The sequence below is a fragment of the Linepithema humile genome, chromosome 1, assembly GCF_040581485.1.
Source record: "Linepithema humile isolate Giens D197 chromosome 1, Lhum_UNIL_v1.0, whole genome shotgun sequence".
Taxonomy (NCBI): Eukaryota; Metazoa; Arthropoda; class Insecta; order Hymenoptera; family Formicidae; genus Linepithema; species Linepithema humile.
Window position 1 is genome coordinate 575,540 of NC_090128.1, and position 27,135 is coordinate 602,674.

General features: G+C 35.3%; 1 protein-coding gene across 1 annotated transcript in view; it reads right to left on the bottom strand.

Annotated features, from left to right (window-relative positions):
- Window positions 1–27,135, bottom strand: part of vkg (viking) — a 47,893-nt gene that overhangs the window by 17,627 nt on the left and 3,131 nt on the right. Inside the window, exon 2 of the mRNA XM_012370596.2 lies at window positions 9,515–9,700. Within this exon, the coding sequence (XP_012226019.2) occupies window positions 9,515–9,700 (186 nt within the window). The remainder of the gene's footprint in view (window positions 1–9,514; window positions 9,701–27,135) is intronic.

The following is a 27,135-nucleotide window of genomic DNA, read 5'->3' on the forward strand; positions in this document are numbered from 1 at the left end:
ATATTAATTGAAAGACGCGTGAGAAAAATATATATTTAATTATTTGAAGAAATAAATATTTGTAAACTACTTTCACGTCGTCATGCCGTAAAGTGAAAACTTTGTAAGATGATAATATATTCATAAGTCAATATAGCGAGGCGCGGTCAACATAACAAGCATTTACGTGGCGCGGCGGACAGGACATGCTGTTGCTTTCCATTTATGGACAGACCCGATACAAAATTGATAGAGGATGCCTTTTAAAGGCCAGTATTGATTGGATCCCTGGTGTGAGCGAAAAGGGAAACCCGCTATATGACACAGTAGAATCGGACGTTGTATCTGTAAATGGGATACAATGGATATGGAATTCCGATGTTTTTACTCATTCAGAAGAAAGAATTCGCGTAGCGACGTACTTTCATGAAAAATTGACACGGGCTTGTCATGCGTGCTAACGTAATAATCGACATTTCAAAAGCGTAGCTCGAGTGCGCTTCTGTTTGCCGCGAAAATTATAGTAAGAACGTAATACGCTACATAAGAGAGAAGCTCAATTATAAAGTTAGATTGCAAATTTAATATATGCTAATTTTGATATTTTATTTCGTCTCAATGCAATAAAATGTTGACAAATATATTTTATAGGATTACGTTGTCCCGAATCGACTTGGAGAGCCAATTAGAAAGAATTTAGTTATCGCGGAAGTTATCCTGATTATTGCGAATGCTAATACTCTTGAGCATCGGTGGAGTAAAGTTGGATGCAAACAAGAACCGGAGAAAGAAGAGAGAGAATCGCAACCGGATACCGTTACAGTAACTTTGCACGTGGTAGAATATGCCGCAGAAATTTCAAGCAGGAAGGATAGAGGAGCGGATATCTGGATATGAGATCACATGTACATCCGGTTTCCAAGAGTGAACTGGGTTCACAGAGCAACTTGTCAAATGGGAAATGCGTTATCAGCAAGCGCGTGGTGCTTTATCCTCCCTCTTCCAGTTCTCAACTTCCAGCTTTTGTCTCGTTTGATCTCCAACACTTTCGTCAGCCTGATATTTTTCACGAATGTGAAAGTCCCGGAAAGTGGGTCGCGTAGATTAATTTAGAACTCGCTCCAAATAGGAGGGAATAAAGAGAGACGAACGTTATATCATAATTGAATTTACTTGAAAATGTATGCTTTTTATTTCATTTGAACTAGAATGGATTTTACTCGAGAGGATTATTGATTAGTCTTGCCAATTCATTCAAACAGTGAACTAAGGAAGTTAAGGTGAGAAAATAATTCAACACTTTTTGTACTGCTGCGTCGAATGTTTTAGAAGATTTAGAAACAACCAGAAAAATTTACTTCAACGTTGCTGAAGAAAAATAATTGATCTAAAATGTGTTTTCATTGATTACTGACATCTTATACTTTTTTGCACTATCGACTATATTATATTTAATACTGAGTTAGTAATGTATCATTTTAATGATATTTTCGTAAATAGAAAATATGAAAAATTTATATAAATATTCCACAAAAATGAGAAAATTTGACTGTAAAAAATTTTGCAAATTGTACAGATTTTATTCGGAAATGATTTTGCGAAGCATAAGGTGGTGATTCTGCCCGATGTTGGCACAATGACAGACCGGAAACGTACTTCACCCCCGCATTTTGCGATATCAAAGAACAGCAAAGAACGCGTAGGACTGCAACGTGTGTGTATCCGTTTTGTGGCCCTTATCAGTGCGCAGCGTTCTTTATCAGTGCGTAAAATACACCGGGGTGACGAATCTACAATGAATCGAGCACGAATCGAAAGGCAGAGACGCTGATTTTCGATACATTATCCTTGCAAATGCTGATCCTGTAAAGATGCTCGATTGTGGCTGTTTTAAATTCTGAATATAAATTTTTATAAATTTTGATTGTTAGAAAAATCTGGACAAAATGCTTATCACCATTAAATTAGCAATTTTGTAATTTAGAATTTGATTTAATTTTAAAGATTGTGATAAGTTCTGTAGAATACATATTCTTATAATTATTAATTTCTCAAATCTGATAAATGAGAAAGACACTTATAATCGACTTTTAGAAGTTTAAATGAGAAGTTTGTTTGTATAAATATCGATTACGGTAACGAACGCTAAAGAGATTATAACAGCTTATCTTTCAAATATATCTCTTTTCTCTTGAAATTTTGTAGTTTCAAGTTACTTAAGATTTTATAAAAAATTTCTAAAATAGAATAAAGCAAAGAAGTATTTTATTAAGAATCTTTTAAACAATTTGAAAACATATTTATATAAATCCTTTTCCACGATGTATATCAATAATTTTCGAGCAAACTCGACGAAAAATATTTCTCAATAAATCCAGAGTGTGCTAGTATATATTCTGCGCAGCACTAAATCGAGTTTCCCGGCGGAAAATTGTTAGCAGCTTCTAGCGGGTGCTGCTCCCAGCGCAGTGTCAAGGGACGATGCGTCAATTTAACACGTAGTTTCGGTATCGAGTAGAAGAGTATAGCTCACCAGTGTGCCGGCGTCGAGGCGGAGATTTCTTTATCGGCGCTTAGATACCCTACTTTTCTCGACGAAGCAAAACAAAACAGGGCCTGCACGCGCACTGCCGATTCCCGTGTCTTCTTCTCTTTCATCGCGTGGGCGTGCGGCCGCCCTCCTCCCCCGCCTTCCCCTACACTGAAATTTTCTCTGGTCTTTCATCTATCTCGGTGCACCCTGCCTCGCCGCCGACACTCGTTTTAATTAGAACTGTGCCGCATCGCTTGTTTTAACGGGCCTTTCGAGGGCGGTGAAATTCTCGGGGACGGTTTTAGACATCGGAGAATGTGAAAATGAAAGTGTAGCGCGCGCTCTAAATTTGCCGCCGCGCTCTAAAAGCTCGCGCGAGCGCATGATAGCACTCGGTCACGCGATCATTGTGCTTTCTGTCTCGCTCGTTGTGTTTTAACAATCTGTCCACTCAATTTTGCAACGTAGGATCAACGTCCCCTTTAATTATATCGGACGCGCGAGTGAGAAAAGTCAGCCTCTAGGAAATAGAGTTAACACGTTTCTCTTCCGGCCAATTTTACATATTATTGGCTTCAAGCTAAAGATTCCGAAAGAAATGCGGTTCTTTTCAAAATTTTTGATAATAAAAAAGATAACATTTTGAGGGAAATGCTTATTAATTGAAAATTATTATTTCTTTTCCACCGTTGAATTTCTTGCTAGCAATATAAGTTAACACTTTCTCATTTTGCATATCTGGGCAAAGGTGTCAAAATTATTAGACTAAAGTGGATTATTGCCGATTTCTTTTCTCGAATGACATTATCCACAATGTTGTTAATATTATCTCGCTGCTTCTAAAAAAATCCTTAGCCATCGAAAGATTAGCCACTTCGGCTTAGAGCGGTCCGATTCGATGGAAGACGTCCGTCGCGATGGAAGCTGGCTTTAGTGTCAATTTATGTCAATCCTAGGCAACGAGACGATGAGACTCGGAGGCTCGATCGGTCGTATCGCACTCGTTCGCTCGCACGTGGGTACATGGCACGTAATACGTAATATCTGGGTAATCGTTACGTAGATAGGGATCAATGCCAAACCGGCGAGGAACGCGAGATGCCTGCAATTTATCATTAACGCCCACGTCTAGAGCCGAATCGTTAACCCGAAGAGGCAGAATTGTGCCATTCCCACTACTCCTACGGCAATTTCAGAGCGAGGTCTGGTGTCCCGCGCGATGCGACGTGCGTGTACAACGCTAAAAAGTCACACCATCTCCCTTGGCTGTCCAGAAAGGACCATGACGTCAGTTCGGCCCGTCGTTTTACGAGTGACACCGTATAAGCCACCGGCAACAGCCGATGGCCCCCGTCGTAAATTTCGGCCGACGTGTTCAAATTGCGTGACGATATTAGATGATATGTACGCTTTCGACTAAATTTATGTTTTTCGGCTAACTCTAAATTGAAGAAGATAAATTTTAAATTGCATTGCGCGAAAAATGCAGCAAATTAACATTTTTATGTATTTTCTTTTCTAGAAAGTAAACATATTACATTTTTAATTCAAAAAATTGTTTAAATTGCTTACAAAAAAATGTGTTCGAAAGAAATATGTTGAGTTAATTTAGCAGATTTTATTATAAATTCGTAAAAGCTTTTAACTTTGTTATAATTGTAAGTTAAAAATTTCAACTGTGTGAAATAAGAGAAGTGATGGAAACATAATCCAGATGGGATTTTAAAAAAACTTTACTCGATATTTGAATTATTTGTTTCTGCTGGACCGAAAAAGGTCATGACGTCAATTCGCGTCTGTTCGTTTCAGGCTGACACTATGTAAACTGGCCAATGAGAAAATACGCGTTATGCTCGTAAAATTAGCCGTTTCCTCGCAAATTGAACAAACTTGCGTACATACTCGTAAAACGTATTTCAGACGGCGTCCAGTTACATAATGCCAATGAGAACGATAGAACATTTTAATTTAAATTAATTTTAATTTATTATAAAATATCATCTAAAATATTGTATTAATCTTAAAAAGCACAATAATTCTTCTATTGTCATTCTTCTATTTCAATGAAATTTGTAATTTTTATAAGTACTAAAAACAAATTTTTTTGTATCATTGAAACATTTCTGAAAAGAATCAAGTTTATATTATTATAATATTTATTTTATTTTAGAAACATTTGAAGTTGAATCTGTGCAAAATATTTTATGTTGAGCAAATATAAAAACAAAGATTTGAATCTTTTCCAAGATGAACTCGATTCTTCAGATTCTCTGAAAATTTGTAGATAAAGTAAAAATTATATTCTTCTACACTCTCTAATCGTCTTTATAATTTTTGTTGTGATATAAATTTAACTTCTTCCGAGGTCGTCGAGTTTTAGGGCTAACAATAAGATACAATCGCCGGTCGTTGTGAAGAAACTCTCTCCCGAAACTCCTCGATTGCACGTACGATCTCGAACTGCAATCTCTTTAAACCTACAGGGATTCCGTCTAATCCCCGAGTCCATCAATGTCCTCGTTCCGCGACAAAGTGGCTTAAGACGAGAAGTACATCCCGGTGTAGGCGACGGCATTAAAAATCTCGGGAGATCCGATAAATTTAAAAATGCCAAGGGAGAACGGGTCTTCCTTTTTAACAAAAATCCGTGAAGACCTCGTAAATCATCTCGACAGTGGCGAGTCGTGGCCGCGGTACGAAAGATGATTGTACGGTGCACGCGGCTGCGCTTCTCTTTGGCCGGTCAGAAAGGGCCGTGACGTCATCTTTCCTTCCAGAGGCGAGAGGTATGCTTGATGTAATCCGCGCGGTGTATACATACACAGCGAGGCGTGAAAAAAAGAAAAGCGAGGAAGCAGCCAGAAGATTTGCTGCGGTGGGAAGAAGAAGAAAAGGAAGAAGAAGGAGTGAATGCGTTCCCGAATCGACGGCTGTTCATTATAGCGACAGAATGCGTAATTCGTCATGCCTCGTGCCTTTTAAACGGCTACTCGCATTGCCAGGCGATAAGCCCGCTCCTTGCGCTTTTTCCTTTTGCGGACTCGTCTCCTCCTCGGCGACCTGATTCCTATTGCTTCCATTGATTTCTATCTATGTGTTCGAATTGAAAACTTCTGCGCGGAAATCGGACAAGTCTACAGTTTGCAAAATCCAATTTAAATAAGAAATCGTATCTACAATGTGAATCTCACAAATTAAAGACTCATCTCATTTGAAAGTTGCGGATTTCGCGCGGCCTTTGACTTCCCTATCGTTGCATCTTATAAGTTCTTATCGCGAGAAATGTATGTAAATGTTATACATTACTCTTACACTTTTTTTTCTTTTTTTCTGAATAAATACTTTATTTTCTAATTTTTTTGTTGCAAATAATCTTCAAATTAGAGGTTTGTTCGAGTAAAGCTTTTTGAAATTAAACGAGAATGAGATTTTCATATTTGGAACCTTCCCGCATTTCTTTACGGATACTTTAATCACATGCGCTGGCCGAAGATATTGTCGGCACGCATCGCGGTCGAACGATCGATGCAACACAATTAGCGAGCAACGCATACCGCAAATGAGACCGTGTGACACGTCGTTGTAATTGGCGAATTGCGGCACACGTGGCAACGCCTATAGAGAGATAACCAGAATTTTCGTTCTTGTGTAATGAATTTATGGCGAAGAAGGCACTTCCTGCTCGCTTCGATCGAAAGTTTTCAGAACGGGTGGAAAGTGGACTGTTTGATGTACCAAGAAAGTAACAAGCCACTTCCGGTTATCGACATTATATCTCTTGGAACTTCTTCGGTTCCAGTTAAACGATCGCGAGCCATGTACGCCCACGAGTAAATAAATCACGTTAGAGGATCCAGTGTTAGCGGTTCTTTGTAAAGATATCTTTTGATCAAGAATTTTGAGAGGTGATTAAGAAATAGTTTCCAGAAGATAGAATAATAATGACAAAAATAGAACTTGACATACTACAAAAAGTATTTTAATAACAAAATAGTGTATTATTAAAATTAAGCTAATATGGATAATAATTTGTAATAACATTTCTTGATAGCCCATTGAATTTTAATATTGAACATCTTGGCATTTCAGTTAAAATTGGTTCTCCTTAAGCAGTTTGTTTATTTCTGGAACATGTGTTGTGTACTGCATTTATCACAATTAATCACTAAAATCAAATGGACATATAAGTAATTATAAAAGATATGTATGCACGTGTAAACTGTCAAATTATAATCGTCATGTGGAGAATTTAATTCAAAGTTTCAGTTACGAAGATTGAAGCCGTCCTATTTTGCAGTCCGCACGCGAATGAATAATTTGCGCCCTCGTGCAATTAATAAGCGCAAGATGTGTCGATGCGACCACGTTCGTGCGAACACCAACACTTTTGTTATTGTTGTCGTGCAATGTTTTATTTATTCGAGATATTTCGATAATTGCGACGTTAAATTGCTTTACACATCATGCGTCAACGCGATAATAATAGATTTCTGCCGCGATGTAATTTTATTATCCTAATAAAATGTAAGATTTTGCAATTGTGATTAATGAAGTCTGCTTTATCCATCTGTTTTTGTAATGCATAATACTAATTAATAATTCTCCTAAATATTTTTATTTTTTGCGTAACTTGAGAGAAAATCCTTTTTAATTAAATAATCACCTATTTACAAGTTTTTCAGGAAAATTTTTTTACTTTAAAAACTATAAAAAATAATAAAGTTTGTGAAAAATAAAATTCTTTGTTAAAATAATATATTATAATGTTACATCCAATGCTAAAAAACAAGAATCGAGAATCTAGTAGTATCGTAAATATTATAATACTGATTGATTGTCAATCGTACGTTAAATTTTATATGGAAATTCCAATGCTGAGCTCGGTATTGACAGCTTAGAAACGATTGATTGAGAGATTAAAAATTAAAAAATAAAAACTGAAAATAAAGAATGTAGAAGGAAATTTAAACGAAAAATAAAATAAAAACAAATTGATTTATATTTCAAACCATTATACAACTGTGACGCACATTGCCTAGTTTCTAATAAAAAGAAATAAAGAAAAAGTTCATTAATGCATCTATGATTTAGATTTCTTTTTATATTCATAATTTTCGAACAGAATCTGAAACTCTCTGCCTTGAAATAAATGATAATTTTATATTAATAAAAATCTAAGTTAAGCGTTGAATTTTTAGTTCATTTGGAAATTAGCTTAAAGTTAAAAATTTTATTGCAAAATTACGCGATTATTACAAAGCGGTCATTTATTACATATTTTTTCTGGTAATTTATAATATTTCTGATATTTTGTAATAATTTGCGATTAAATGCGGATTAAATTGGCAAAGGGATAAGTCTGCCACATTTGCGCGAGTGTTTTCGAGATAAACCGCATATTTTCGAATTTACTGCAAGGAGTACAATCGGCTGCGTGACATGTTCAGTTGAAGCGGTTCCCGTCTATCTCCGGTCCCGTATCATATCGCACGGTGTCGCACATCGATGCCGGCCGACAAATTGCGAAAGACAGCGGATTCGTAGCGACTTTGTGTAACAGCTCTCGGTAGTGAGGGCGGGCATCGTGGGTGTCCGTCCGCCCGTAATTCTCTCTCGCGTTCGCGATCTTCCCTCTTCCTCCGCATTTGGAAGCGTTCTGTTTCTGGTCGGTGACGCCACGGCGTTTCTTTCCGTTTTTTTTCTTCCCATCCCATCCCGGAGCACATGCCGTGGCGAACAATCGCGTTCGAATGGGGAATCAAGAATACGACGAATATACGTCTGTCGTTCCCATCAACGTTTTTTAATCCTTTCGCTCTCCGCGACCCAATTATGAAGATACTTTTTTTCATCTCTTTAATGGTCGCACACGTAGTTTTGAAAGCATTCCGTATTGCCGTTCCAGTTCACGAGTCGCGATTTAAGTCATTTAGCATTTGTGATTCTCGAGTGGAGTGGAATAAGAGAACATTTCGGCGGAATAAGTCAGTTTTAGGCAAACGCTTTTATAAACTTTACGAAAGCACGTAATATATGACCTAATTAATTTACTTTTTATCTATAAAAAAATAAAAAAATTGTAGTTATTTTAAAAATAATAACTATGCACAAAATTTAGCAATTTTTACTTTAATGAATTTATTATCATTTTATAAGAGATTCAACATTTTTTTTGACAAATAAAAACTTAATTGGTGAAAATATTTTACAATTTCAAATACAAAAGACTTGTATTGGGGATTAATAATGACAGAAGAAATTAATAGCAGGGGTAATTTCGCAGTTTTTTATAGTAATAATCCACTTTGTGTGTTTTCTTAATAGCGGGTTTATGTAGTAATGATAGTCGTTTAGAATCGCGTGAGTAGTCGTTATATATTGAATTTAATACGGCAATGGAGAATTATTATAATTAAAACGCAGAGTTTGCCCGTGTAATTGCATTACAATATATTTTTTACATTTAACCTCTATTAATCCTTAATCAACATGGCAAAATAAAATTTCTAAGCTTGGACAATTTTTCAGCGCATAATTTCTGACAACTGATTCTTTTAAACGAGAATCTTTTTCGCGCAAATTCACGTGAATGTTTACCCTCTAAATTGATTATTATTTTATTAAAATAATAATGGTTATCGCGTCCATAAGTAAATTCATGTTGTATTACGAATTTTTAATTAAAATCTGAACAACTGCATGTATAGAAACTAATTACTGTTCTAATTGGCAATCGCATATGCATATGTGTAAAATAAATGGATAGAATTATTGCACTAGAAGGAGAAGCGGAAAGAAAAATAATTTTCGCAAAATTATCAATACAATATTTTTGCGTTCAAACGCAATTGTAAATGTCTTGCGTTTGTACTTTGCATTAAAATGTTAAAAATTATTTTGTATAACGTTAATAATTATTTTTAATAAGTTTCTCTCGCAGACAGAAAATCGCGGAAAGAGCGTCACGAGAGAGATCTAGTAATATAAAATAAATTTACTCACTCGGTAGCCCTTCTCTCCGGTACCTCCAATTTCCCCTCCCGCTCCCTTTTCGCCTTTAGGTCCGGGAGGTCCATCGGGTCCAATCTCACCTGGAAGTCCTTCTGTTCCTTGAGGCCCTGGTATCCCAGGGAATCCTTGTTGCCCTTTCACTCCGGTACAATTGCATTTGTACGAGTCTCTGCAAATCTGAAACACATTGCGAGCGAAGACTTGTTAGGAAATTATTTGTAAAAAAACTCGATATGTAGACAAAAGCTTAAACAACCGACTTAAACTTGGATTTCAATAAGCGGTTTAGCGCATAAGCCACGATCGAAGCGAGTTGGGATTTATGAAATACTATTTATTCTGAAAACAAATAACGTCGGAAAATAAGTTTTCGAAAAGGTTTTTGTGGAGTTTAATATTTCTAATTTCATGTTCGACAACAGCACTTTGTTAACGACGAGCGTCGCAGCGGTAATTGGGAAATACGCTGCGTACCAACAGAAAACGTGTATTACGTAACTTGATAAATCGCGTTTGTCCAGAATGGGAATAAAATATCTGCGACAACGGATCTCGTTGTGAGGGTCGTGATAAAAATTGATTAAAAAAGATTTTATTATATCGTTAAAAAATCGGAATCAGGAACACAGGGACTGCTGAAGAGGAAGAGCGCATTGATTGCACAACCAGTGGCGTAAGTCTCTAAGCAAAATCTATAAATCGAGATGCACAATAATAATTACTATTAAAAACATTTGTTGTATCTTCACATTTTTCTTATTTTGATAAAAATAAAAATAAACATTAGAATTAAAATTTAATTTTCAGATTGTTGTTCGCAATTTGGACTCTTCTTTGAGATTTTAAACGTTATAAAGCTTACGATATTTATTATAATTAATGAATAAAATAATTCTGTTTTTGAAATTATTTTAATAATCTTAAAAAATATATAGCGTTAGCTATTACTTTATAGCCATTTCGACAAAAACAATTATGTGATTCAATGCTTTCAATGCTTTAAAATAATTTCATTTAACACAAATTAATATTAATTTTTAATTGGAAAAATTATTTAATGTATAATTTATTGTGTAAATTGCATTTCTTTTCCAAAAAGCTTTGTCATGTATTAACAAATATTGACAAATCTTTTAACGACGTGGATTAATTTCTAAATTTCTAAATTAATATTGTTATGTGATAATCTGGCGACTACGCCAGTGCATTACGAAGGCCGCGCTCTATTTGAATAACGTGGAAGAGGACGAAAACGGAATCGTGCTTCCACACATTTGCCTTGTAGATGAAAGTTCTGCTTGTGTCAACGACGCACTCCAGGATCGACCGGGCTTCCAAGGAACCTTCGCAACATCGTGTACCCGTCCGGGCATCGTTTCTCGTTCTTCTTTTCCCTCGCCCCTTTCTTTGCTTATCCGCGATCTCTCTGCACGTGTCTGATTTTTGCTCTGCCGTTTGTGACGTCTTATTTTTCGTCGCAGAACACGATGCGCGGCGGAGATAACGAGCGATCTTTTCCTTTCTTCAAGTGGCGTAATTGATTTTATATTCTGAGAAGTTCATACAATAAAAAAAATTCGTGTGATATAATAAACATGATTTGAGAAACTTTTTAAGCTCGGTCGCATCCTGAGGCTATTACTTATTCAATGATATAACCGCCGGTGCATAATCTCAATGTCGTCATTATGTTACTGTGAAGGACGACGTCGTTCTACTTAAATATCGTGGAAGAGAAGATCTCTTCCATGAAGCTCTATATCGTGGTAGAACAGTCTTAAAAGTAATTTTTTCCCATTACTGACAACTGCAAGTTTCTCATCATTAAATTTATCATACTCCTAAACTAAATATAATGCAGGTTGATAAGCAACATATATGACATTTATATTACTATTGTTTTCTTGCGTAATAAAACGTTTTTACACCTATACAAAATTCTTAATAAAAAATATTTCAATGTGTCATTATTGTATTTTACATCGTTAATTTACATAATAATTTAAAAATGCAGCGCAAGAAATTATCAAATGAAGTTGAAGAAATTCTGAATACGATAATATATTGAGATAATTAAACATTGCGAATATTGAGATAATTAAACATGTTACTTCTTTCCAAGAAATTAAGAAATATATGTTTGAATATAAGGCAATTTAAATTAAGAATTTAATTTTTTATTCCTAACATATTTTGGATCATTGAATTTTTACCAATTGTAAAAGATAAATTGAATATATCGATAGATATATAGATATATAGATATATAGATAGATAAACTATCTAAATTTATGGCACCGCCACTTAACGAAGCTGTCCACGTGCGCGCATTATCCCCTAATATCAATATTGCGTCGTCAGTGTAATTCGGGCAATTAACTTAGACGCGTGGGATCGTTCAACGCAGTTCCTTCTAGCAATCTCAGCAAACGCGCGTGTGTAAGTTGATTCCGCATCTTCTTCTCTCACAAGATTTATTCGCGCGGCTTGATCTCTTCTCCTCTTTTCATCAAAAAAGAAACGCGTTTCTTACATATAATCAGCATATATTCAGCAAAACAGATATAAAATATCAAAATAAGTTAAAACAATAAAAATTTGTTGACAAAGTCCTTTTTAATCGAGCAATTCAACTATTAGACGTGTAAAAAAGTCATTCATTAATATTTCTTTTTCTTTTCACGCGCAAACTTCGTCAACTTTCTGCAAAAATAATGATCGGTTTCTCCTTCGCTTACATGTTGCAGATGCATCGTGTGTATTCAATCGTTCGACCTCGTCGCATAATATCCTACCAAATATGTAACGCAGACGGCGACGTCTCTCCCTGTTTCCACGCATCGGCGACATGACGTAACCAGCTCCGTCGAGGAATCGCGTAGTTATGTCGTGACATAATTCCGCGATTACACGCGTGAGAGGGCGATCCGCCGAGAATTATGCTTCGTTTATGCGAACGCCTCGTCGAGGAAGTAGATCTTCGTCTTTCAAGATACTCTGATTTTGCGAAATAGCTTGTGAAATCTCACAATTAGTAAAACATACAGATGAATCTAACTGTAATAATAATAATCACTTTTTTACATTTGAATAAAACTTTTAATTCACAAATTATTTGATATATCTGATTCTTCTATTATAAAAAAATATTGAGAGACTAATATTTTCTTAATTATAAATAACTGATGAGCGTTTTACTTTGTAGCTTAAAATCATATCGCAAGCTATGGTTTCCCATATAATTACTTTTTCTTATTAAAAATAATTCTTTACAATAAACTGGGCAATAATCAGAAGTGACTTAATTTAGATTAGATAGCAGAGTTAAATTAAGGCTGCGCAAGATAGTATTTATTTAATTCTGATTCTTCAAATTAGAATGTGATGTCATAGTTCTGGCTAGTGTCAGAGTACTGAAGATCTTCTCTGATTCGAGTTCTTCTGATATCTTTCTTTTTTATTACAGAACTTTTTTTATCTCAAACTCTTTAGGAATGATCTATTTTCACGAAAAATATGTTTTTGAAATAAATTTGTTTTAGTTTATGAATTATTTTGCACTATTTCAGTGTTAACTTCATCAATTCAGTATCAATAAATCAAAGTAAATCTAGGTCTCTTGATGATTTACCGAAAATTGCTCATCGTCCAAATATACATGCTCGATAAAGAACTACGAAACTCTCTGGGCGCATATAATTTCGTTTAAAAACACCGTGTGGCGCAATCGCCTCGTTGAAGACCAGACCTGGCAAACGTAAGTAAGTACACGTAATGTAAGTACACGGTGCCTCTTGCTCTCGGTGGTGTACACGTGCTCGAAAGAGTTTAAGTGCGGCCTCACGAAGCTAAACCGTTTTCGTTGAATAGCGGACGTTTACGCGTGCCGACGTTCCAAATATTTAGGCTCGCCTGAAGGTTCGTGAACCCCGATTCCAAATTTATACCATTACGATATGCGTTCTCCTGTTACATCGAAGTTTAATCTCACAGCTAATGTAGAACATTGATTTGTTTAGCAATCAATGCTTTTTCTGTTCGAAGAAACTATTTTGAAAATTAGGAATTAAATAAGTTTTTTTAAGAACTGTAGCAGCTTTTTTTTGTGGACATATAAATATAGATAAAAATAATAACTCTCTAACTTCTTGATAATATTAAAATTTTGCTTCAGTATTTTATGTCTATACACATTTTTCTTAAATTAAAAATATTAATGGATTGACCTCGACGTCTTCAAATGAGTTTTCATAGCAACCAGGAAGTACTTGTGACGATAAAACCGTTTATTCAGGACTACGTGCGTCTTGATACCATACTCGATTAGTCGTGGACCGCCACCACAGAGACTAACGTGACACCTTTGCAATTGCGCTTAGCGCTATGATAACGCACACGATAATGCACGCTTCGAATCTTTGCTTTGCCGCAAAATGGTCTGCACGCTAACCGGTTCGTGTTCAGCAGGATCAACAGGTGTATTCAAACAGGACGAGTAAAGTGGTGTATTAGAAAATACGCGCTATTAATGTCTCTTCCGCAAAAGCCTTTTACAGAAAGAGAAAGTGGTGGCATGTGATACTTTTTTTCAATTTATCAATCAAAATGTATTAAAAATATAACAACTAAATAATAAAAAAAAAAAATTAAGTATCGAGAATGTGCATCCGGAATATCATTTTAAGATTTTCAACTTTTTTATATCTTCTACTGCAAAGATTGATATTTAATGAATATTGAGATTTAGAGAGATCGCAGTACATTTGTAACGGAAATCGAAATACGAGAACTAAATTATATTGAATTATTATTCCACGCCACGAAGATTAATTTTTATCACCAAACGCACGTCGCTAATTTATTGCACAGGTCAAATTGTCGCATACGAAGTGTCCTTCATCGTGTATTCATGAGGTAAAAATGCAGATCGATATAATTAAAACAAAATGCAAGATGAAATCGTGGCGCGACGGAGTCCGACGTTAAATTACGGCCGCATTTAACCGCGTAATACTTGGGCGAGACGAATCGATATAGCCATCTCACCTGGTCGCTTTAAGCAACCCGTCTACTGTACCCGGCTCGGTTCGACCGGTTCATTTTGCGGTGCGGCCGCGATATCCCCGTGATATCGACAACGCCAAACTTTCTCGCCGCGAGTTGCGCCGCGTTAATTGTACGCGAGATAATGCACGGGGATTCAATATACGCTCTTACTTGATTTTTAATTGCACCCATTTCAAGCTGCTATCTAGATCTGTGAGAGGGACATGATTTATAATTTACACTTTAATTGGCACGAGTATAAAAAAGGAACGCGCCAATATAATCGCAGGAAAATAATCCCTGGAATTCAATTTATCTATATTACATTTGCAATACTGATATCAAGGCAGATTTTTGTAAATCTGCGAAATAATCTTCATTTATATTTACAAATTATAAATTTTGATTTCTAACATTTAGATCGGAGAGTTAATAATTTATTTTATATAATTTATTTTATATAAAAATGTAGGACACATTAAAGTGTCGTAATGACATTTTTAAAATAATTCGTATTAGCGGTAATATTATTATAAATTTATTAAAAATTTTAAATTATTTAAATTGTGATCAAACATTTATAATATATTATATAATAATAATAAATAAGTTAATAATAGATTTATAATATTATTGCAATCGATTTCTTGCATCGCTAATCCACACATTTTGTTCGCTTTTCATGATAAATGCAAGATGCCATTAATAAATGCCACTTCACCGATTGTATCGAAGAGTGAGGAGGTGGACGCTCTTCGGTCTCGACAGCTTACGCTATACCGATACGAGGATCGCGACGAGAGATCCTGAACAAGAGGCAAGAGACGGCTCCTCGGAATCTGCATAAACGTGCAGTAATATTAAGCGTCCCCCGACCGGATGACGTCGCCGTTCGCAAGAAGATACGCGCATCGCGACGTCTTTCTCACCGTTTCGAGTCGCTCCTTCTCTCCCTCGCTCGTCGTGCTCTTCATTTTTTCTTTTCGCATCGATCTCTGTGTTGCCTTTTTGGCCCCGGTCCTCCTTTCTTTCTCTCGACGTGTCCCGGATCGTCGCTTCGAGTAAAGGCTGTCGCGCGCGGAAATATTTAAGAACTTAAGACGGCGCCGTTCAGCGAAAATCAATTTACGGAGAAATATTGGATCGTCTTCCTTTCAACTGCGCTTTCTTGCATTTCCTGAATGCGAAGAAAAAGCGTAGAACAAAAGAGCGATTGAGAGAGATTGTCATATCAATAGTATACGTATTAAAACGCTATGTAAAATTCCAGAATGTATACTCGTTTATTAAAATAATTCGAATGAAATATTCGAGCTTACTATGACAAAAGACTTTGATATCGGGCGGCTGTGGTATCATTCTGCGCGATTATTTTCGTATTAGATTTCCTCGCTTGTCAGGTCTGTTGTACTGTCGGACTTTCCTAGAGGATCATCGACACGTATCTGCGGACTTAGGTCAGCTTATGGTCGTAATCATGCGTTTCGTTCGCCGAAGTACCAGTGCCGGTTGGTGTATGTGTTGACCTCCATAAAGGACTCACGTGTCGCCGTGTGCGAGTGCATGGGCGCCTGCAATAAGGGACTTAATCGACACCTATTAGTCGACCGCGAGAACTGCGTATTTTGATGTCGAGAAACTAATGACGACAGTGTTTAGAAGATTAGAGAAAATGATCTATAAGCTATTTTTTCAGAGTATCAATTATTTATTTATTTTAAAATCTCAAGCGCTGTGAAGAAGCATAATACTTATATAGATTAAAATTGTCGACAAAAGTTTATAAAACATTTTTTATTAGAATTGAAAAATAAAGAAAATATGCAAATAAATATATATTTTGTAAAATAGAGATTGTGCATAAAAAATGAAATAAATTGAATATATTCTCTTAATTCACAGGAACAAAAATTCAAGGCTGTATTCGGACGAAGAATAATTATATAGTAACAAAAATATAATTAAGAGTTGTTCCTCAACAAATTTTTCGTGTCATGTGTTCCGTCATATACTTCAGCGAAAAATATTTGCACCGTCATCATATGCGAAAAAATCATTGTAGGCACCCATGCGTCGACCCCTTTGCGGTTAAACGAGATGAACCAGAGATTCTCCATAGCATCCTTGAAGGATCGATCGAACATCCCTGTGCGAGTATCGAGAAATGGTTAAGCCGCGAGCGCTGATCTCACTACCGATACCGCGCAAATGGTATTATCTTGCGCGATCCTTGAAAATGAACTGGAATCTGCCCGGAATACTTTGAGAGGACACATGCGAGGAACTTCATTACGAGCAATGTTAAACTTGATATAATTTCGCTGAATTCAATTTTCACAGCAAAAATAAAAAAAAAATGTTTTGTAGCAAAATATGTGCAAAATGAGTAAAAGTAATGAAATTCTATCTATGCTACTTTTTTTACCAATAAATTTTACAAGTTTTTTTGTCCATTTTGTAATCTGTAATTTATATTACGCTTTTGTTGAAAATATCACATAAAGTGCACTTAAATCTCGAATTTTTATTCATATAAATGAGCACAAAGATAATCTTTGTAACGTCGAAATCTGGGCTCATCAAAAGTATACCGGTTTCAGTTCTCGATAAGAAGAGGAATTTCGTCGAAGGACTTGAACGGACGCCGCCGCGGGACGCAGCGTCCTTCTTTTTTAATTTTTTTATTTATATATATCGAGCCTTTTTATACTCCAAAAAACCATGCTGCGTTTAATTACGTTGTGCAATAAGACTTACGTAATATTTATGTTACAGTATTTTTTCCTCAAGCGGTTCGATGGTGTTGCTCAACTTGGAATGTTATGCGAGGATATGTAAAGTGATACGAGTGATTTTTTTATACGCTCTTGAATAGTTAATTAGTATAATTAATTACAATCAAATGGTCAGCAAAATTAAATCATAATCGTATCATCAATTTAAAGAAAGAATTAAATCTGTTTGTCTTAAAAAAGTTGGAAACATCATTCTCGTTTTGCAAGAAGATTTTGTAGCATTTACAAAAAGAATAAACTTATAGAATTTAGAAAAAAAAATTTTTATATCCTTATAATGTGCCAACTTTGTAAAGCGCCAAATTTCAGACAAAGGATTTAGTTGTGTTGTTACAGTTCTCTTTTCGTGTACAACTTGTTTTCCTTTCAAACTGCAGTATATCAAACTATTATATGTATATACGAGCTTTATATTGAAAATAACGGCAAAAAATTGAATAAACGAGAACGTGTGATGAGTTTGCAGCATAACACGGGAGATGGGAGCTGTCAATGATTTATGATCTCCGGGGGTTAACGAATACTATGCAATGTATGCGCTGTGGCGTAAAATTTTTTGTGACTCTCTTCTCTCTTTTGTGAACTATTGATGACAGCGTGAAAGCTCGTAATTTAGCCACGCGACGGAACGTTGTAAATATATTTAAAAGGTTAACTATATTAGTCGCGTGTGAAAAGTAGACCTTATTGTGAAAGGTTCATCTCGCTTGACTTTCCAAGCGATAATTCGAAACCGAAATTGGCGTGATCCAAGTATTTTAAAAAATTTAGAAACTAAGTATAGACAAACTATATCTCTGAGAACTGCTTCTAAATGTAAATAAAGATTAGCCGAACGTTCTTTTCAGCGTTAAAAATAATTCGAGATAATTAAATATCGCGTCGCTTCTATGAAAAGCTAGAACTATGAAAAGATTAACGAGAATTGAGGAAATTAAGTTTTGTTAGTATTGAGCATTAAATTGTAGCGATGTAAGTGCTCGACTCGGCAATCGCAATTGGTGTTTATCTTCCATTTATGACATCAGATGTTAAAATAGATCACGGTATCGTCGATCCGTGGATGAAGAGCAAGGTTTCTCGTCTTGCGTAAATCAATAGCACGCGGCGGGCTCACGCATTAGCGTTTTCATCAAATTTTAATCAATCGTATACGCATTTCTATTGCGGGTCAAGTGTCAAGTTTAGCGTACCCTCCTAACTCCGGCGCCACGCAGTGCCTTCGTCGCTGACCGACGACCCTAAAGCGATTTCGAAAGTGCAATAATTTATCAAGCCTACGATCGGATTCAGGGCCACGGGATGATTAGTCGCGTCGGCAAGTCGATGTCGATCGATGTCTTTTTAATTTAATACTCTTTCACTATGTCGGAAATGTCATAAATCTTCAATTATTAAAATTAAGAATTTCAATAAACTAATGAATTTTATCTTGGTATCATAATTGATCTGATTCTGTAATTATATGAGATATTTTAGAAAATGTTGAAGATGTTAAAAGCTATTTTAGAGATATTAGAAAACATTGATAACGTTAACAAAAAAAAAAAAAAAAGCATATAAACATTTCTTTTTACGAGCGTGATTATATTACAAGTTACGATCTATATTTCTCCCATAATTTCTCCTAAGATCTGATCTCGTTTTTTTTTAATGCGGCGAAATGCAGCTTTGTCGTTGGCCGATCTTCTTCTCAGCTTAATTTATCGACGACACGTGAGGGAGAAAAATATCTCGCGTAGTACGCTACGGTTATATCGTCACTGGATATATCGACCGTCGCGGAAATAGAAACGGATATGCAGCAACTCTATTTTTGGGGCCCGTAATCGATATCCGGACGCCGCGAGAAGAATTCTCGAATTCGACTCGTTGAGAAGTTAATCGTTCGCGCGGAGCACGAGAGCGTGACACAACGCGTTTTTTTTTCTCACGAATGACAACCGTCGTAGAGATGAGCAATGTTGTTTTCGAGATTGGTAGGCGTGAGGCAATTTGTTAAGCCAGAGATACAGCGAGAGATAATTTGACACGAGTTGGAGTAATTTTATTAATGAGAACTCGGACAATGTCCAAATTCCTCATTTTTCTCTTTCAGTAAATTGAGCTGTCTTGTCTGACACGTTATCACATATTTCTTTTGATCAGTTTAGTTCGGATTCTTGATATGTTAAAATTAAGTCATATCATATTCTTATAAAAGAATTTATTTCTATCACAGTTTTTCAATCTCTGTTTTATAGAATCATTATATATGTATATTTATAATTATAATTTTTATAACGCAAATCATTTTTTCGGAATATGTATATAATTTATCGTATGAATTATGAAATTTAACTTTTTGTGCAATGAAGAGAACAATTCTCTTGGGACATACAGTTATGCAATGCTATTTATAAAGTTGATTTAAATAGTGTGTTACAATTTCAAAGCTATAAGTATCTCGCGACATTTCTATAAAAGCAAAATTTGAACTAATTAATCGAAAAACTTGATTTATAAATTTGTTATTGGAATTAAAATCGAGGATTCTGGAGCGGTATTCGAAAAATCTATCGGCTTTCCAGACAAGAACGATACTATTTTAAATGTTCCAGGTCACCTACCCATGAAAGTGTTAAAGCTTTCCCCGGGCAGTGCGCATGATTCCTACAAAAATAGATTTCCCGGCTGTGTATAAACTGATTATTCCTGAGGGAAACCATTCCTCTTTCGAGAAGAAGGAACGATTGACGTATTCCCGACCGATACAAAAGTTACGATCGGTTCCAGATTCTTTCGCACTCGATAAAAAAAAAAAGAAGTACCGTTACTTATGCCCTTTGAACTCTCGCAACTTCGCCGCTGATAGCGTGTATCGAGGTTACTTGTTTCGTAAGAGATTATTACATCCACCCCTCAGTGTTCCACATAGATCGCCTGTGACGGATAAGATTCGTCCAATCGAATTAGCGACCGATCGCTAATTCGGCTTTGTTATTCATTATAATATTTTTGATTTAATTTGTTTAGTCAAAATATAAAGTTGATTATTATAATATTATTGCGGTTGCAGCATGCTAATTCAGTAGTGCGAATCCTGCTTAAGATTTTGCTTCAAAAAGTACTCAATTATTATTATTAGACAATAATTTGCAAGTGAATAAAATTTGCATGATTTTTGATATTAATTATGATTTTTGGTTTTACTTAAATTATTACAATATTGTACGATCTCGTTATGTTCTTATCTTATATTTTGTTATGTGCTACGGTTTGAAAAAAGAATAATAAGTAAAAGATTCAATTGTCCATTAATTCAGTATTACAGAATCATCTATTAATATGATTTCACGAGATAAGGTCCAGGCGGTGCGTTTACCGAGTGACATCACGCTCCAAAGTTATTTATTACAAACGTGAATGAAACAGTTCAGCGTGACAATCGCTGATAAAAGAGAGCTGGGAGATCGAGGGTGAAGGAGGATAGGCCGTTTATGGTTGTTCCGATAACCCGCTATACTCCAATCGCACGTGCTCGCGCGCAAACTTCTCTCACTCCACTTGCTCGTCTGGCATCGTGTGTTCGCTGCGATTTCTCGGTATGCGTGCATGAAGGAAAAAGAAGAAGAAAAAAATTAAACAGGGACCCACAAATTTAATGAACCGCGCGCGGAGTTTATCGCCGCCGGCTGACAACCGGCGGACCTATTTAATTTCTTACGCGATGGCGGCAAATTTATGGGTATATTTGCGAGGAATATTTATGTTATTACGATGAGAAGATGGCAATCATATCCCTATAAAATAAATCAAAATTATTAAGTAAAAATATTTTTTAAACGCTTTTCTATTACACTTCGCTTATATTACACCTTTATTAATTGATGAAATATAGAATTTGTGCTTTTCGAAATGACAACGATGCGGGGGCCAAGCGTGTCATTTGTCATACTGTGTATCACGTGGTCACTTACGAGCTAAAACCATATTCACGGAACGTCTAATTTACGTGCCCCTGGATAACATTGGACACGTTAACATTGAGAGCCCATTTCGCGGAAAACGAGAAAGATCGAGGGCGCGCGCACGGTATTGACAGAATTAAAATATAATAATTCCGCGGCGTTTAGGGGCGAAGAGATCATGCGAACGGGTCTCGAGCGCGAGTTATTACAAGCGTTCTTGTTCCGCGCAGCATCCGCCTCGCGATGGCTTCGGGGAATCGCATTATCGCGCGTTTATCGCTCGCAATGAAGCGTTTATCCGCAGCGAAATAAATGTTTGCGGACAGCGAAAGTAATATCAGCGAGAGAGTTAACCAGAATTAGTGTCGACATGCGTTAACTATCGTCGCCCGAGATTACGCGAGAATCGAGAGATTACGCTTCAAACGCGTACTTCTTATGAACTTCATGTGGCGGATATACTACGAAAATAAAATCCGCCGTCGCAAAAAACCGTGCGATAATTCAGATGACGAGCGCGCAATAATACAACATAGAATTTTCGTTCCGTAGATAATCGTAATTTCTCTTCACGAGTATACGTGACAAATTTATTCATTGGTTATTTGTTTATTTATATTTGCTCACTATATTTGTTTATTATTACGTCACGACATCTATTTATTACGTTGAGCGAGTAATAAATAAATGTACTGCTAGAATTTAAGCTGACGTAATGCTGCGGAATGCAACGATAAAATCACAGGCCATCGGCTCCGCAGCTGCGAAACAGTATGCTCCAAACCATAATACGTATATAATTAATTGAAGGATCATTCATCGAATTGACCGAAGCCTTTCATTCATACTCCTAGTCGGTAATCTTCAAGCTATCATTCACGGGATATCGCCCACGCATACTTTTACCAGCTGGAGTCTCGTGCTCTGCGCGTTACAGAGACTCCCAAATCGAAATTCCACGAAAAACTTCACAAAATTAAACAATATATTTAATATATATACATATATATATACAATATATACATATATATATACAATGATATTATTTATAAATATGACAAAGTACGCGTTAGTAGTGCCATTTAAAATATCACGTAACTTTCGAATTTGCGTTGCGAACGCGTGCGACTGCCTTGAAGGATTGCAAAAACTGAGAGGAGAAAAATGCTGAGGAAGGACACCGGGCGCTGATGAGGCATCGATGAGTCAGTCAGTCAATTTGTTTTATTTTAATATCATTAGAATAAGAGATTTAAAAATATATGTATATGTCTGTTTATATTATTGCTAGTCATAATAGAAATTAACGTCGCACAACGCGCGATGCAAATTAGTGTTTGTAGTCGCCTTAGAACCATTATTCCACGCCTGCGGTTTGTTACATATGTATAGACAGTCGTCTGCGTGTACATATGACATCATACTCCAAAGCCATTTAATATGAACATGTCAGTGGCCAGTATTGACCGCCTTTCCTGCTTTCATCCTAACACGCATGGTATGTGTCACGCATGGAAGAACCATACGGAAGAGAAAGAATATTGATCTTATTGACGTTTAATCATTTAATGTTAAAAAAACATAAAAACTTTCAAAAAAAAAACAAGGTTTATGCAAAAACAGAATTCAACAAAAAAGTTTTGGAAAAAAATCATCTATGGTTTACTATAATTAACTTTAAAAATTATTGCATGTTATATTTAGAACAAAATAACATTCAAATACAATTTAACATTAAAATTAAATTTTAGCAAACATTTTTGAAGCTATTGTAATAAGTAATTCGCACTTTATTTTTAACAGACATCAACGTAGACGTGGAATTTTTATTGAACATCCATAAACTGAATAAGAATGCATTTGATTAAATGCGATTCCTTTCAACATTGGATCATACGCGCGTGTAATAGGTGACAGCACTGCGTGATGTCATTGACAATCATCGCGCCTACATTGTCACCAAACTGACGAGACGATAATAGCAACGTCAACCCGCCGAAGCTAATTTGTATTTGATCGTGAGGTAATCCACGCACCGTTATTCTCGGCTGCAATCATAAACGTCGATTCTGCTCGCTCGATGTAGTTCTAAAAATAATCAAGACTTACGAGCGATTCGTATTTCGACAAAAATAGCTCTAAGTACAAGCAAATATTAATGGAATCGTAAAACAGCACATGTTGACATAACTAGTTTCTGCAAATGGATTTTATTAATCCGTTTTCAATAACTTGGATTTATTATTTTAAATATTTATCCAAGTACCATTTTTATTTCAAGCTACTTCAACATAAAAATCAATTTTTGTGATTCGAAGAATTTTATAAAAATCTAAAAAATAATGTTTCTTAGCATTATAATTATCGATTATATACAAAGTGTATTTAAAAAAAAAAAAAAAAAAAATAAATAAATAGAGAATTATTGGAAATTATTACAAGAATTGAGATTAAAGTTAACACTATTAAGATTATTCCAGAAATCGTAATTAAACACACATAATGATCGTGAAATCAGCCTGCGTAATTTCAAGTGCATACATTATTGGATTTACGTGATATTAGTTGATAATGTAGGCGTAATGATGATCTCAGTTTGCAGCTATTAAAGACAAACGTGTCATTGACAATTGTGAGCTGTTTATCTGCTTTCTATTTCACGTTTATCGATATGTGTCTGTGAGACTATTTCTTTAAATAAATTATGCGTGACTTCGAGTTTACATAATTTACATAATATCACAAATTTTCTACACAATTTTAACATGCTCACAAAGAAATAAAATCTAAATAATGTTTCAATAAATTTTTTTTCCGATACTACTGCAATCATCGCGCATACTTTCTATAGACTAAAAGCGCAAACTAGGCTAATCGATAGAATTTATCATTGTATTTATTTAACTTTGGTTAAATTGCGTCCTCGTCAAAGTAACAGGATAGCCAATAAAAGTCTATTGTGGACTTGTAATAAATTAATTTAAAACGTGATATCACTTGTTTGAAGTCTATGTCATTACATTAATAAAGCCTATAATAGCATACTAAAATAAACAGTTGATAAACATCCGAACAGTTTGCTCTATGTATTAAATTTTCGTAATTACGCACATGAAAAATGTTCTTTCATTTAAGAAATATCAATCTATAAGATTGATTTAACTAACGATTGACATATCGTTTTAAAATGATGTCACATTTTAGCAATGCTAAACGCGAATATGTCATCGACCACTAATGCCTTTTCCTTTCCAACGTGTTTTATATTATATCACGTAGAGACAAGTGCATTCGCGTAGAGACAAGTGCGTCCAAGTTTGCTTTCGGATGCAGAATATAGCTCATGTTATCTTTTACATCGTAGCGCTGCCATTTATACTATCAGATGTCAAGCGGAAGATTAATGACAATCTGTGTGAACATGTTTGGATTCATTGTCAGTTACACGAAAACGTGATGTCATTCGCTGGAATGTTGAAAATGCACTGTTATTCAATCAAGCGAATTAGAGCTGAATTTATAACTATGTCGAGGTAATGACTTTGCGGTCCAATGCAAAATACTGACAAAGGCTGACTTGATATTAATCCGTCATTTTGCACTTTATTAACATTCCTTTCTGCAATATCTACAATTCTAAATTCTGTTTTAAGTCTTCGCGTGATAGAATTATTTCCGCGATAGAAGAAAAAGCTGCAATATCTTAAAGCAGAATTACGTATCATCCGTTCGACTTCCGCGACTGCGTGTGTGTAGGTGGGACTGTTTTACATATTCTGCGGCGTAAAGTTTAAATTTTGGAAAACCATGCGCTGCGCGATATATTATGTTTCGAAATTGATACGTAGGTGTGAGTTTACGATACAAGCCAAAAAAACGAAGCATGTTCTGTTTTTCTCTCGATTTCACTTCTGATATCGCCATTTCGATCTTTATTAATCGTTTGCAATGCACATAAGTAAACAGATTTATACGAATTGATGTAAATAAATAAATAATACATGTTAACTTCGCAGTACGTCTTACGTAATTTTTTGATAGCGGATTTAAGTGATACAATATGTTCAGAATATTCCATGACATCTTTAATCTTCCATGGGATATAAATCATTTCATTACAAAATGCATTCTTCTAGTTATTGACCTCGAATTAGAAAAGATATCGTCTGATGCTCCGTTTTGTCTACGAAGACTGAGCCAGGCTACACATTATCTTTCAACGATTGTCTCCTTTGTTCTAATCACAGGAAAGCTTTATCGTTATCGTAGCAACGGTTGACTCAATTCATCACCAATTTGCATATTGCGATTTACCGATGCGAATTTACGCAATTTATTTTACGACATATAATTTCTGTACTTTACGACATTTCTGTAAATAATATATAAATTTTGAGATCTCCTTTAAATTATCCATGTTACCTAAAATTCCCTTAATTTATATTATTTTTAATCTTTTTATATTTTCTGACATATTAATCACATATTAATATGACGTATAATTTCACTCTATTCTTTAAAGATTACAGAATTGTAATAATTTATGAATATCAATAGAGAATAAAACGCCTAAACAAAATATATTAACATGCGTATTGATCTTTGCTGAATAATTTAGTAATAAAAACCTACGCAAGAGCAAATCTCCAAGCGAGCACTTGTGTCGTCTCGCAGACAAATGAGTTACAGCTATACTTTGGAGGTGTTAAAACAAGATATTTCTATAGGAAATATTTGCATATAAATATTTCACTTTTAGCGTAAGATAGTGTATGAAGCTAAATGGTTCTAATAGGTGTAATTTGAATTAAATTTTTGTACAGTGTCTTATTTTATAAAAAATACTTGTATAAATAAAATAATGGAAGCAAATATAAAAAAAATATACATAATAATTGATAGAAAAATTAAATCTATGTTCCTTTTGTTTTTGTACAATATTATCTCATTGGCATTATTAATGCAATATACGGGATGTTTCAGAAAAATGCTAATAGATCTTGAAAATGATCGAATTTAGTAAGCTTCTGCCAGAACACATGGTACTTGGTGCATTTTTCTTAGTTCGCGTAAACTATTTATTTTACACTGGTTGGAATTTTAGGGGACGATTCCGCTTGATACGAAGCGGATTCTCACGATTCTGAATGACTTTGGCATAATGGTGAGTGACCCCCCATTCGAGGGGATAAAAAGGCACATAAAAATCAGGGTCCATTGGCTACTGGCCACTGTCATTTCTCCCCTCTTTTGTGCCGGACATTTTCTTTCATGTTTTCCGCAACGAATACGTCCTCTGCCCCGGCGTCGAAATCGCCCACATACTTGTCTACCGGGTGACTTCAACGGTATCGGCAGGTATGAGCAAAAAATTTCGTCATTGTGTAAATCATACAAATTATTAAATATTATCATATTTAATTATTACGCAAAATAAGAATTTATACAAATAGAAAAATATTATTCGTGAGAGTGTAATAAAAGTTTCAGAAAAACTTCTCTACGGAAACTTTTATCACTTATATACTGTTACACATATAAATAAGTATATGTGACAATTCTAGAATTATTTAATTTTGTCGAAAACTAAAAATAAAAAGCTTGTCTAAAAAGTGCAATACAAAATTTAGCATGAAAGTGATTAATGTTTCGCGGTAACACACGAAACACAACCGGAATGGAAGAGCGTATCCTGCGGTCAGCGTGTAAGAGTATACGCATCGTCATCGATTAACTGGAATGCTGTAACGTCTATTTTGCAACGAGATTATGTCAAATAGCTGCAGTTTCAAGCTCTCGAGTTACGGCTCGGCGCTCAGAG